Source organism: Gymnoscopelus braueri (genome assembly GCF_963280865.1).
Source record: "Gymnoscopelus braueri genome assembly, chromosome: 1".
In the NCBI taxonomy this organism is placed as follows: domain Eukaryota; kingdom Metazoa; phylum Chordata; class Actinopteri; order Myctophiformes; family Myctophidae; genus Gymnoscopelus; species Gymnoscopelus braueri.
The window spans coordinates 15,286,659-15,301,294 of NC_137603.1; the positions used below are offsets into that span (position 1 = coordinate 15,286,659).

General features: G+C 39.8%; 2 protein-coding genes across 3 annotated transcripts in view; both read left to right on the plus strand.

Annotated features, from left to right (window-relative positions):
* The first annotated feature begins 353 nt into the window (after window positions 1–353).
* On the plus strand, window positions 354–8,684 carry LOC308091540 (interleukin-18 receptor accessory protein-like). The gene is made up of 12 exons (XM_080437202.1): window positions 354–521; window positions 882–1,131; window positions 1,566–1,743; window positions 1,864–2,047; window positions 2,930–2,998; window positions 3,346–3,484; window positions 3,731–3,894; window positions 4,154–4,288; window positions 5,151–5,261; window positions 5,380–5,517; window positions 5,994–6,109; window positions 6,578–8,684. Exons 1-12 carry the CDS (start codon window positions 428–430, stop codon window positions 6,809–6,811), a joined length of 1,812 nt encoding a protein of 603 aa, XP_080293328.1. The 5' UTR covers window positions 354–427; the 3' UTR covers window positions 6,812–8,684.
* Window positions 8,685–13,592: 4,908 nt separating this feature from the next.
* The window catches only part of LOC308091551 (interleukin-18 receptor accessory protein-like), a 42,303-nt gene continuing 41,259 nt past the window's right edge, over window positions 13,593–14,636 (plus strand). Inside the window, exon 1 of one of the 2 annotated variants that reach the window (XM_080437216.1) lies at window positions 13,593–13,667. Coding sequence is in view for 1 of the 2 variants with exons in the window: in XM_080437215.1 (XP_080293341.1) it covers window positions 13,660–13,663 (4 nt within the window). In the remaining variant the exon portion in view is untranslated. The remainder of the gene's footprint in view (window positions 13,668–14,636) is intronic. The other variant, XM_080437215.1, reaches the window with a different exon arrangement.

Below are 14,636 nucleotides of genomic sequence, written 5' to 3' on the forward strand. Positions count from 1 at the left end.
TGGATGGATGGACGGACGGACGGACGGATGGGTGGACAAATCGCGGCAAAGCATCAAACACATGTGCATGCATGGCATATAACACCACTTCCGTTCCCAGAGTCTGAGACAATTAAGCCCTTCCTAACAACTTTTGCTAAATAAATAAATACCAATTCAATGAAGAAATGTGGACATTTGTCTCTGGGTGACAATTTCCACTATACATGGGACCTCAACCACTTATGTGCCTGTTGCACATGCAGGATGTGGGTCATACACCATTTCTGTAACAGGAAAAGCAAGCCATGGGAGGTGTCTTGTGAAAAGATAAGTTGCATGTGAGGTGTGAAGAACATATGTGAGTTGTGAAGAACATATCGCTTACTGTAGAACATATAAAGTAAAAGAGGACCATCATAAGCTGTGTGGAAAGGAACTAAGCTGAATGGCACAGAAGGGACAAGGAATGCAAACTGGATGCACTCTGATTTTTGCAATCATTTCCATTTTTTGGGAGGGGTGTTGTCTGGAAAAGATGGGTATGTTGGCTTTCTGTTGCAGTGCACAGTATGGAATCTGCACTGTCCTGCATAGCTCATATAGCATAAAATACTTTGTATTCAATTAGCTGATCCATGTCATTTTGCATGTGTGTGTGTGTGTGTGTGTGTGTGTGTGTGTGTGTGTGTGTGTGTGTGTGTGTGTGTGTGTGTGTGTGTGTGTGTGTGTGTCTGTGTCTGTGTCTGTGTGTGTGTGTGTGTGTGTGTGTGTGTGTGTGTGTGTGTGTGTGTGTGTGTGCGTGTGTGTGAGTGTGTGTGTGTGAGACAAGACAAGAGATCAGCAGCTGTCTAAACGATCTAATCTTTGTCTAACTGCTGTCTGCCTTTCCAACCATCTAGATGTTCTCCACTACAGAGTTGTGGACGGTGATTCCTTTAAGATGCCTTGCTCTAAGGAACAGCATAGCTTTAAGGAACAGCATAGTAAGGAGGTGGCGTGGACCAGGTATGGAGGACATGAATGTGCACGTCCGTCTAAGGACAGTACGAGACAAGAGGAATATGGAAGTGGTGTTATCAGTAGAGACAACATCCTTACGTTCCCAGCAGTCAAATTAACACATTCTGGAAATTACACATGCCTCATAAAGTAAGTCATCATCATCATCCTTTTTAATCCCATTTTATTTACATACAGTAGTACATCTACACTGTGAGCATTACCACTATTCTATGGTGCCATTTTACTTCCTGTAGTTTTTTTTTGTTTTTGTTTTTCATTGGCCAATATCTTGAAAATTTGTAATTTGTTATGTAGATGTTTTCCAAATAACATAGCAGTTTTTAACTGGCTTAAGTTAAAAAAACAAAACAAAACAAAATTCACTCTATGTATGTCATAATCCATAACCCCAAAGGAACATGTTACTTTTGGTCAAATGTAAGATCAACTCAACAGTTTAAAACCAAGCAATTCAGTCTATGTTTTGTGTCACAACTCTAGGAAAACAATTACATGATAGAATCTGTGTGTATATCTGCATGTTCTTGCATGCAGTAAGGTTTGTTATCACTCCTCTACAGTGGTAGTGGGAGGCTGCTCCTTCATCTACAGGTACTGGATAAGGCCAGTCTCAGGTGCATCAATAAGTCAGAGGAGAGCCCTGTGTTCATCGTTCTTGGCAAGAATGGCACAATTCCTTGTCCCATTTTCAACTGCAGAGATCAGGATTCCAACACTGATGTCACCTGGTTGTACAAGGTGACTCACCCCTTCTGCAACACATGCATAAATAATAATATCTGATTCTGTGGTCAATCGAAAAATACAGATAATTTCACTGATACAAATCACAACCCTAACCTGTGTGCATTTCTGCAGGGATACATGAATATATCTACATTGAAGAGGCAGTACGGGAGGGAAATCATTCCTTCAAATAGTGACTTGTTGCATCTCTTCAAGGTCTTTACAAAGGACACTGGTGTATACTTTTGTGACAGACACACACATGAGCAAGGGATCAATTGGACCAACAGGAGGGCAGTGGATGTCACAGTCATACGTAAGGATATGTTATGCTTTTGTATTATGCAATGGTGCCCCTGTAAAAGCCAAATGGATAAATAAATAGAGTCTGCTTCTAGCTTACTCCTCATCCTCCCGTCCGCAACCAGTTTATCAGCAACTACAGAGCTAGCCTTCCTCACCAGCTTGTTCAGTTTGTTAGTGTCCCTTGAGTTGATGTTATCCCCACCACCAACACACCATGCCAAAGAAAAGGCCACTTGCTACTACATACTGGTAGAGCATCTGCAACAGTGTCAGGAAATACAGCTGGCTCTGTCCATTCCTGTAAGACCAGTGGTTACCAAACTTTTCATTTTGAGACCCAAAAGATACATTTGGTGTCTCCCCGGAACCCAAACTTACTAAAAAGACATTATGAATTAACCACTTGAGCCCTATTAAAATAGCCTATCTACAAGCTCACTTTGCGATGCAAATAAAATATCTGTAATTCTTTTGAAAAAATACGTTTTAATGTTTTAATAATTAACTTTGGTGACACAAAAAAAAACTATTTTTTTGGGAACCACTGCTGTAGGGGGCCTCAGCATTGTTGGTCTAGTCCAGCTTGTTGTTCATGTGTTCGCCTGGTGTCAGTGGTGGAAGAAGTACTCAGATTCTTTATTTAAGTAAAAGTAGCAATACCACAATATAATAATACTAAAAGTAAAAGTCCTGCATCCAATATTTGACTTGAGGATTGGCATCTAAATATACTGAAAGTACCAAAGTAAAAGTATAAATTATCTTTATTATTTTATGTGTCAAACTTTTTCAAAAATAGCTGTTCTACAAGCTCACTATATAGTTTTCCCTTGAGAGGATATCCTTCAGTGTTGTATATAAATATATATTTTTTTATGTATTACTTCATCAGCACCGGATACCAAAGATAATCCAATATGTACTATTCTTCCCCAAAACAACACAGAGGAGGTGGAACTAGGTAAGAGTATCTGAAAGCACAATAATCGAACCAAGCCATTAATGATAGCATCATACTTTAAAAGCACTTAATGATATGCTAATAGTCTTGGTCTCCCTGGTTTCAAATAACCTGTAGGCCTATACACACTTTATACAATTTATACAGGACTATACTTGCTTATTATACTTAAGGACTTACTCTGAGAGTGACCAAATGGACCCGTAATGTGTACACTCAGAGTTATGAGGTTCCTAAAAAGGTGTGAGATCCACTAGGGTAACAATTATACTTATAGGTGTGATGTCTGTCATGGGACAGACCAGAGCTAAAGTTTATGTAACCAAGTCTCTTGTTTTGTTTTTAAGGCCAACCTTACACTCTGAACTGTAAGGTACACTTTGGCTTTGAAGAAATCTTCTCCCCATGGGTCCAGTGGTATGGATGCAACCAAGACGGAGGATGGTCCAAGGACTGCATGGTTCTAAATCAAACAGAGAGTCCACAGTGAGTTGATAGAGCATGTGTACTGGATGGAGGCCAATTTGTTTCACATTCAGTGTTGCAGAGCAGTTTAAACGATGAGATGAAGCACTTTAGTAATAATAATTTTCTGCATATTGTAATTTGCATCCGTAATCAGATGCAAAGCGTGTCTACGGAAAGCGTGCCATATTATTGTTTATTTCTTTTATAGCAAGATAAGGTTGAAAATGGGTGAAGGCTCCTTTAACGTAACATCATTTTATTTAGACAGGAAAGAAGGAGCATCACAGAGTTGATGAGAGTTGTGGTCACACAGAATGTTACAATAGAGGAGGTGACCCAGCAACACATGAACTGCTACTACACCTGTCTTGCCAGAAATAAAGCAGGAAACTGCAGTGCTACTATCAAGCTCAAGAGGAAAACCAGAGGTATCATTTTTGCTCTCCATGAATCCAGACTGATAATCTCCCCTTGTATTTACTACTATTGTTACTGTTCCCATGCTTCCATAGGAATTCATTAATTGTCAAACACCAACATCACCTGTTGGAAGGGGTTACAGTACGACCAACATTTCAGATATTTTGTAGCACAAATTATTGATGTTGCAAAATGAGGAAAACTGGCTTGAAGTGATGAATTTGAATTCCTTCACAGTATATAATGAATGACCTAACTGTGTTTCAGTAAGCGCTGTAGTGGTTGTGTATGCCATTGTGCCTTTGTTGCTGGTTGCTGGTCTGGGATTCACTGTGCACATCAAATGGGTAGAGCTGTCTCTGCTCTACAGAACCTATGTCCTGCATATAGGCAACGGGGAAGGTGAGAATTTCACACACGCACGCACGGACACACGCATACACACACAAACATACCGTGAAGAGTGTCTGTAATGCAAAGACCAGAGGGCAATTGTGGCATTAGTTGCACACAGTGAAGCTTGGTCCTCTGCTTGGGATGAAATTAGTTTATCTATGACTTTGTCTTTTTTCTAAACAAAAGCAGAATTGTGCTTGGTATTCACTGAAGACTTAGAGATAAAGATATAGAAATGAGATACTGTGGTGCACTTCTTCAAATACCTTTAATCAGATATCTGAGATGGCTATAATTATGATTTGGTCTCCATCTCTTGTAAGGGAGTTAGCCAGATATTTATTTTACCTCAGCCCCCCTTAGTCTTAACAGGATGTGGTTTAGTTTCTAGGTTAACTGCCACAAATCCTTTCCTGTTCGAGGAATGTAGCTGTATGTATACCACAGAAGATAAATTGTAATGCAGACCATTAATTAAGCACAGTGATGCAAGTCGTATTGGTGCAAATAAAATGTACATGTCCCTGTGTAGTTAGTAAGTGCAGTAGCCAGCTGCAATCATATCAGTTTTTGACCCCCCCCCCCCCCCCCCCGCCCGCCCCCAGAAGGCATTAATCTCTGGAAAATCCCAAACCATTATTTATAAAGGGTCCTCAGATTATGGGTGCGTTCGGATATTGCACACCGGAGCGCACTCGCCTATTAGTTTGTATTGGCCAGTGCGCTCAGTGCTGTATTTCCGAACGCACCCTATTTAAAGTAGGCCTACATAAAGTAAAAATGGGTTGCCCTTTCTTTGATGTCAAATATACTATGTTAAAAAAAAGTGTTTAATTTGGATGCTTTCCCTTTCAATTGAACTTGGTAGATGAGAAAGAGTTTGATGCATTTGTATCATTTGTGTGGAGCCGTGCCTCAGAGGAAATTGGAGGACGTTTGTCCATGCTTTCATCATCTAGACCTGGTTTTGATGATCAAAGTAGGTTTCCCCATGAAAACATAATTTATCCATCCTAAAATGTTTTGTCTATATTGTATCCTTGCATATGATATGACAATGCAATAATAGCAACGTTTTGTGAATCCGTTTTTGACAGCAACACAATTTGGACTATTTACCATTGAGGATGATCATGCCACCCAGAGGCCACTGGAGGTACTACTACCCGCAACCTTGGAGGACCAGTGGGGCTTCCGCCTCTATCTGCTGGATAGAGACCCCATACCTGGAGAAGGTCAGAGTAGGAGAGAGATGGGGGATGGGGGGTTTATGACTAGCCCTGTGGTTCTCAAAGTGGGGTCCCCCAGGGGTCCTTGAAGGGGTTCCAGGAAGTAAAAATGTGTTTAAACAACATCAAATTGAGTTTAACCCTACATTATGTAATTTTCTAAATAATAATACTAATTTGACAAATTTGTAAAATTACTGAAACATTTTCACAACAAATCTTGTATGTAAATATTTTCTGATGCGGGCCTGTGGTCAAATACAAATTTGTCCTTGACATGAAGAAGTTTACTTTGAGATTAAGGACACAATGTAAACAAGCTGTAAGCTTTTTTGCGTTATCCTTTTGATTATGGTGGGTCAGATGTATGTTATTGTGACATTGTTTATTTCATGATCAATAAAGATATCAATCAATCAATCAATCAATCTGAGAGAACCACTGATCTAGCCAACTTCTTAACATGTGTTTGTGTGTTTCAGCATACACCCATGATGTGGTCCATGGATTAAAGATAAGCAGAATGCTGATCTGTCTCCTGTCTGTTGACTACCTATCCGACATTAATGCTGTGTTTGTGCTGGAGTCAGGCATACAGGTGGAATATGCCTTTTAATCCCCTTCATTTTCACAGCGAAGATCAAACAGTAAACCACCACATCAGTGGCTACTATTTATTGATATTGAATGTGTAATTAACACAAATGTGAAATGTGTAGTTAAAGGAGTAGTTCACCCAAGAAATGACTTATCTATCAACTACACACCCCATGAAACCTGTTTTTGTCGCATTACTAAGTCAATAATTTGATGACCGGTGAAGTCTCCGGTTAAAATATTGGATCAGGAATGCGACAAAAACTAAAAAATCTCTTTTTTTGGGTGAACTACTCCTTTAAATCTCACACAGCATTTGTAATTTCATACGTATTATCCTTCTTTACTTATTTATTCACTTGGTAATGTAAACTATTTCTGTAACTTCTAAATTGTCTTAAGCAACTAAATATCAATTTGTCAAATGAGTTTGCAATAACAGCCTTGAAACATTATTCTACACTTTTAGGCATTTCTACAGGACTGCAACTTCAGGCTCCTATTGATTTGGACCGAAGAAAGGCCAGCCTCCCTAGGCCAGCTGGACCCACCATTGCCCCCACTAGTACGGAGGGCCTTGAGGGTGCTTCCAGCTCTGGACTGGGCCTCAGCCGTGTCAGAAAGAGCAATCAGTAACTTCTGGACAACACTGAGGAACACTATGCCAGTGAAGAGAGCAGCGTGCGTCAATCATACAGAATGACCAGGCTTTTATGGGTCATCAGCAACCTTCTTTCTGATTTTTAGATTGTTTTGATAGTGTAGCATTAAGATGTCATCCACATACAGAAAATGTGGATTAGGCATAACGGTATGCCGTATTACGGTATTACCGTGGTATAAATAGCCACGGTACTGATACCGTGAGATTTCCGAGCCCACAGTATTTATTTAGTTATTAGTGTACATGAAAAAATTGCTATCTTGCCCACACACGTATGGGAAAGCGCATAGTGGTTTCTCAGACCACCGCTATGCCAAACCTATTTGGTAGAGCGGCCCTGCAATGGCAACGCATTCTCACGCCAAGGAAATGTCGGCAGTCAGGCGCACTGCAAAACATTCAGAGGTCTCGCTCACTCTTAATTCTCAACGCATCTCTGTGATTCAAATTTTCCTATAATCAGCAGAAGTGAGAGTGTCAATTCCTTGTGTCAATTGTGTTTATATAAGACATTAGTCTATTCAAATACAATGATTTGTGCTGCCTGCGAGCAGCGCAATGCCACTTGCTTCCAACCACAAACTATACATTTCATTAATCCATTGCGCAGGAAATAAAGAACGGATTACAATAATTTAACATTCTCTATGATCAGTTGGTGATACTTATGTCTATCAAATATGGTTTTGTTGAAAGGCAATCAAAAGTTAGCGTGTATGATGCAAGCGTCGGGTAATGTCCAACATTTGTTCGAGGCCGCAGTGCGGCTGCAGAGGCAGAGCTAAACAGCAGCACGTCTGAATTAAGAGATTGTGAATGTGATTGTCATTACAATTTACTGTAATCCACAAAAGTTTGACTGTAAATTCCTTGTGTGAAGTTGTGTCAATAAGTTGTGTTTTTATCAGCAGTTGCCAGTTAAGCGTATCAAGGACAAATAAAATGTTGATCTGCGTTTGCTATAACCACACCAGATTCAGTTTAATTAATCCAGAACACAAGGATTGCTGTAATTTAAAGTTCTCTAAAACCAGCAATGTGTAAGTGATAAATATAATTTTATTCCAAGGCAATCAATGTCAAACTCGAACTGCCTCTTCCATGGGCAGAGAGGGAGAAAGCGTAAGATTGTACTATAGGCATAGGCATCCTCTTCTCCCTCTATATGCTTCCCCTTGGTAACATCATCCGTAGTCACAACATCCAATTTCACTGCTATGCCGATGACACCCAATTATATCTCCCCATCACTCCAAACGACTCCTCCAGCATACCCAAACTTCACGCATGCCTAGCTGACATCAAACTCTGGATGTGTAGCAATTTCTTACAACTGAACGATTCTAAATCAGAGGTGAAATCAATTCAACGGTTACAACTGGTCCAGAACGCTGCCGCCCGGGTCCTGACCGGCACTAGAAAGTACGACCATATCTCACCAATTCTAGCATGGCTACATTGGCTCCCAATCGCTTTTAGAATTGATTTTAAAATGTTATTAATTACCTTTAAGGCCATCTCTGGTCTGGCCCCTTCATACATCTCCGACCTACTCGAGCCTTATAAACCAGAACGCAATTTGAGGTCCTCAGACAAAGCTCTACTCCTAATCCCATTCTCCCATAAAACAACAAAAGGTGATCGGGCCTTCGTTTTTAGAGCCCCGACTCTCTGGAATGCCCTCCCCTTAGAGATCAGGCTTGCAGAGTCTGTGCCCCGGTTCAAATCCCTCCTGAAAACCCACTTATATAGAGTCGCTTTTATTACCTAAAGACTTTTACCATTGTGTCCTACTGTATTGCTGCGTAATTTCTTTTTTTTTCCTGTTGCTTTTAATGTTCTCTTAATTTTGTGCTCTCCTACTGTATGGTGTATTTTATCTCTGTGAAGCACTTTGTAACTTTGTTTCGAAAGGTGCTATATAAATAAAGCTTTATTATTATTATTATTATTATAGTGCAGTCGGCACTTATAGGCATTCATTTCATAGGCTAATAAAAAAAAATGTCTTCAAAGAATGATACTTGTCTGTTTTTGTTGGTAAAAAAGGGAAAAAAAAGTATATATTTTTTTTTTTGCAAAATATATATTTAATACCGTGAAATACTGTATACTGCAGTATTTTGTTTGATACCGTACCTTATCGACTAATATATATAAAACTTTTTTTTTAAACCTTCAAAACCTTGCTTTCTTGAATTTTCGGTCAGCATTAAAAAGAACCTAAAACATCATCAGATTTTCTAGAAATTCTACAAGTCCTAAAAGTAGAAAATCTAATTAAACTAATAAGACAATAATATAATACCTGGTCATTTATTTATTGAGGACAATTATCCAATATTACACATATTTGAGTGGTATGTGAACTTCTAGGATTAGCAGTTAATTTGAAGGTGAAATTAGAGTCAGGTGTGTTTTCAATCACACAAACAACCCAGTTGGTTTTACAAAATGACAAACCATTAAACAAATAAACCAATCAAATAGCCTGAAGTCCAGACCCACCATAGGTGTTGGTTGCCATTAGCGATGGCACAATAGAAACAGCCTTCGCAATGCAAAAGACAGGCTGAACTTTATAAAGAAAAGAAGAGAAAATTAAAGACAATTAACACAATCACGAAGGACACTAAACAAATTTAAGCAAAACTATGTATTAAAATCTATCTATCTATCTCTGTGTGTGAGTGTGAGTGTGAGTGAGTGAGTGAGTGAGTGAGTGAGTGAGTGAGTGAGTGAGTGAGTGAGTGTGTGCGCGTGCGTGCGTGTGTGTGTAGGGCATAGCAGTGGCGGACATTTTCTGGTTCCACCGATCCAGACCCCATTAAAAATATTTATATCAATTATTTTAAGCCTAGAACCAAGCCATCTATAGGCTCCTGGTGAATCATGACCATAAAACATTTGATTCTGTGAGGGGGGAAAGGAAAACCGCAAAACAAATTGTATTTATTAAATATAGTATATCGTATATTTAAATATTAAGAAAAAAAATCACTCTAATGTTTTATGTTCATGATTCACCAGGAGCCTGGATGGCTTAGTTCCAGGCTTAGAATAATTGGTATAAAGATTTTTGGAAATCTCTATGGGAAAAATTAATGGGGTCTGAATCGGTGGAACCAGAAAATGGCCGCCACTGCTAGGCCCTATAGAGACACACGGCCGGAAGCGGAAGGCCTACAAATCCACGCCCACTTTTGACACTCGGGGTCCGTTAGAAAGATGAACTGCAGCTCTCAATGCAATCTCTATGAGAGGCATTGTAAAATACCGTCATTTCACTGGTTAAAGGGGAAATCCACCCATTTTCAATATTTAACTATGTCATTAATATAGCATAAAGGAGTTGTGTGGAAATAAGAAAAAATTAAAAAAAAAATTAACATTGCAAAAAAATTTAACATTGCAAAAAAATTAACATTGCAAATTACACCATGATGAGTCATCACAGTGTCATTTGCAATGTTAATTTTTTTGCAATGTTAATTTTTTTTGCAATGTTAATTTTTTTTTTATTTTTTTCTTTATTCCACACAACTCCTTTATGCTATATTAATGACATAGTTAAATATTGAAAATGGGTGGATTTCCCCTTTAACTACTGAGGCTGTAGCGATTTTTTTTGTGTTCTAATAATCTGTCCCATTTGTTTAATTTGTCCTTTTTAATGTCCCATATCTTTCATCTCGATATACTACCCACAATATACTATAATATACTCCATCAGTATGTCAAAACCGCTAGCATCGGAGATCCAGACTTTAAGTGGTCGCATCACGGACGCATCCCTTGAGGTTTTCAATACCCAGAAAACTGGCGAAAGTGGCCGTTTTCAATAGGTTTTGGTCATTATCTCTGGAACAGAAGGTCCAATCTGCTCAGTTCAAAGCTTGTTGGATGCGTGACTTTGAGGACAATAAGCACGCAATGACACATTTTCGGGTTATTTTTTTTTTTTAGGGGAGGCGAGACCTTAGTTGGGCAGGCGACCGCCTCTCCTGCCTCTACAGTGGGTACGCTGTCGGTCGGCGCTCGGCGCTCGTAAAGACAGTGATGTCACTGAAATGCCTGTCTGCTGTCTACCCTCTGCTGTGTTAGCATTATGGGTAACTCGTTAAAGTGGCAAATTAAATGTGAAACACATCAACTATTAAGAAAACAAGAAGATATGTTGACAAAGACACTCCATACATTTGGAAACATATTTTTATTTAAATCAATATCGTCTCCAGTTAATGTAGGAATATTTCAAAAGTAGGCTAATTCTCATATCCTCTCATAGGGATTGCATTGGCAGCTGCAGTTCATCGTTCTAACGGACCTCGAGTAGCGGCGCTGTCTCAAAAGTGGGCGTGAAATTTGTAGTCCCCGTGTGTCTCTATAGGGCACGGGCTGTCCCTTGACAGGCATAATTAGAATGAAGACACACAAATAAGTTTTATTTACACAAATCTTCATACTTAGTAGGAGGTATATATTCATTATTCTTTGTTGTTCACCTAAATTCATGGGCTACAGAATTCAAAAATAAATAAATAAATACAATTAAATTAAATAAATACTGTTCCTGAAGGAACAGTGTGGGCTCCTGTTGGTAGCTAGTATGCACTGTAGTAGATAAGAATGTTGGTAGTGTTAAGAGTACCCCCCCTGTGACGCCCCTGGTTACATATGTTAGTGTTGTTAATGTCACTGATAATGTTAAGAGAGTTTTTCATGTCAAGTATTGATTGTTAAGAAATGTGGTGGTGTTTTCAAGTATTGGTGTTATCAATGTTGGTAGTAGGCCTATTAAGAGTGTTGGTTATGAAGTAGTATTGGCGTTATCGTTGGTAGTATTAACAGTGTTGTTAGTGTTAAGAGTTGGAACATGCTGGGTAAACAGGTGGTTGTTGGTAAAGACCACAGTGGTTACTATGTTAAAACATTAAGAAATAGTATTTTGAGTGCACTGTGCCTTCAAGAGAATGACCTAATTTCACACTTTGGGGAAAAGCGGCAGGTGCAGAACATGGCTCTGAACAACAAATAGTCATAACACTATAAATTGCAAAGCTTATAATTAAATAAATAAAAACATATAGACCCTTATCATGAACATAACATCCAGTCATACCTCCCACAATTCCTCAGACATGTCCTGCACCATCTGCACACACTTTTTTATTTGTATCTGAACCAATGTCACCTTGTCAAATTCCTGTGCAAAATGTGTACTTTTTTTTTCATTTGCTGAATCAAATGAATCAGTTGCAGATGTAAGGAAAATCACACCATGGAATGTGACCGAGGGTAACATGGCGGTGCTTGAGTGCCCTTTCCAAGCACTCCCTGATACTAAATTGAACTGGACTTATCCCTCTGCCCAGGATGGGATGGATCATCCCAATAAGCAGCATCTTACTGGAAACGGGAAAATTGCTGATGGGCGGTACCTGATTGTTCTGAACGCTTCAACTTTTCAACAGGGGAACTACTCATGTTCTCTGGGGTAATGCTGCCATATACTTCTGTGTCTGTAAATTTAATAAAAATATGCGATCTCAATGTTATATTAGTAAATGCTATACAATATTTGTATATTAAATTGATGGCAGGGGGTTTATATGAGATTATCAGAGTTTACATTCTCAAAACACTATGTTTAAAAACTCTACCCATATAGTATTGCAGGCAGCATGTATTGAAGACAGGTGCAGAGCAGCACCACAGCTTTAGTCAAGTAAAATCCTCAGTGTTAATTTAACAACATTTGTTTTTAGAGAGCAGTGGAATCATCATTAAGGCCTTGTCTTTCTGTATAACAGGAATGACTCGATCCATACCTGGTGTTTGACAGTATGCACAGCACTGAGGATAAGGATAATTCCTTTTAACAGGTCGTTCATGAAAGTCCTTGCGGTCTTGTTTCCAATGAGAACCTGTGAGCAATTAGGGGTTAAGAGTCTTGCTCAGGGACAAATTTCATTTCATCGACACATATGCTGGCCTGGCCTGGAATCGAACCTGGGGCAACCAGGGCCTCTGGCTCCCTCGGCGGGCTCACTAACCACTCAGCTATGGCCACCCCCTCGTCATTGTCTAGACTAGAGGAAACCTATTACCCTCAAACATGTTATCCAGGATCCTCCTGCAAATTGAAATGCCCAGCTGATTTAAATATCACTGGACTAAATAAAAGCATTAACATTACTTGGCACAAGGTATTGCGTATAAGAAGCTTCAGTGAAAGAAATATAACAGAATGCAATACATGAATCAAGGAACAAGAACAAGCCAGGTGGTTGTGTGTATAATTGATGGATGGGCGGACGGATGGACAAATCACAGCAAAGCATGGCAGATGATGGATCTTCAGAGAGAACACGGAGAAAGACAAGAAGAGGGAAGACAAAAACAAACACATCTGCATGTATTGACATGGCATATAACACCACTTTCCAGAGTCTGAGACAAATAAGCCCTTCCTAACATTTTTTGCTAAATAAAAAAATACCAATTCAATGAAGAAATTGAACATTTGTCCCTGGGTGACAATTTCCACTATACATGAGACCTCAACCACTTATGTGCCTGTTGCAGGATGTGGGTTACACACCATTTCTAACGGAACAGGAAAAGCAAGCCATGGGAGGTGTCTTGTGAAAAGATAAGAGGTGAGGTGTGAAGAACATATACTTATATGTGAGGTGTGAACAACATATCACTTACTGTAGAACATATTTAGTAAAAGAGTACCATCATGTTGGCATCATAGCCGACATAAGCTGTGTGGAAAGGAACCAAGCTGAATGGCACAGAAGGGACAAGGGATGCAAACAGGATGCACTCTGATTTTTGCAATCATTTCCATTTTTTGGGAGGGATGTTGTCTGGAAGAGATGGGTAGGTAGGCTTTCTGTTGCAGTGCACAGAATGGAATCGGCACTGTCCTGCATACCTGTAATAATAATAATAATAATAAATTTTATTTGTAACGCACTTTATATTTGAAACAAATCTCAAAGTGCTACAGGATTAAAAACATAAAAAGAAAAAAGAAAACAACAATAAAAGTAAAACAGTGAAATGAATAAACTTCAGATCAAGTCATCAGGCACAGTAGAAGTTTAAAAGGATAAAACAACTACATCTCTGTCTAAGCAAATGCCTTGTTAAAAAGGAAGGTTTTTAGGCCCTTTTTAAAAGTGTCAATCGACTGTGGTGCTCTCAGATGGTCCGGGAGGGCATTCCACAGTCGAGGAGCAGCTGAGCAGAAGGCCTGATCCCCCATGGTGCGGAGATTCGTCGTGCGGGGCTCCAGTACGTTTGAGTTTCTGGAGCGGAGTGAGCGGGTGGAGCGGGTGGAGTTCGGGGGTTTGATGAGTTCCTTTAGGTAGGAGGGGGCATTGCTGTAGATGCACTGATGAGTGAGGAGGGAGACCTTGTATTCGATTCTGACGGAGATGGGGAGCCAGTGTAGTGAATGGAGGATGGGTGTGATGTGTTCGTATTTCCGCACTCTCATCAGGATCCTAGCAGCACTGTTCTGGATGTACTGGAGCTTTTGGATGCTCTTGCTAGGGATCCCGATGAGAAGTGCGTTGCAGTAGTCAAGCCTTGAGGAGACAAAGGCGTGGATGAGTTTTTCGGCATCTGGCAGAGTGAGTGTGGGGCGGAGTCTGGCTATATTTCGGAGGTGGAAAAATGAGGTTTTACAGAGGTTTTTAATATGGGAATCGAAAGTCAGGTGGGGGTCCATTTTAACACCGAGGTTGGTGACTACGGGTGAGAGTGAAAGGATCTGGCTGGAGAAAGTGATGCTGGTTATTGGGGATGATTTGACCTGGTGTGGGGTGCCGATTAGAATGGCCTCTGT

Bases quoted from the DNA above. Each gene is read 5' to 3' on its own strand.
- LOC308091540 (XM_080437202.1), top strand. From the start codon at position 428: ATGGCACAGAAGGGACAAGGAATGCAAACTGGATGCACTCTGATTTTT. The intron at 5,518-5,993 runs GTCAGAGTAGGA...TGTGTGTTTCAG, and splicing joins AGACCCCATACCTGGAGAAG to CATACACCCATGATGTGGTC. The intron at 6,110-6,577 runs GTGGAATATGCC...CTACACTTTTAG, and splicing joins TGCTGGAGTCAGGCATACAG to GCATTTCTACAGGACTGCAA.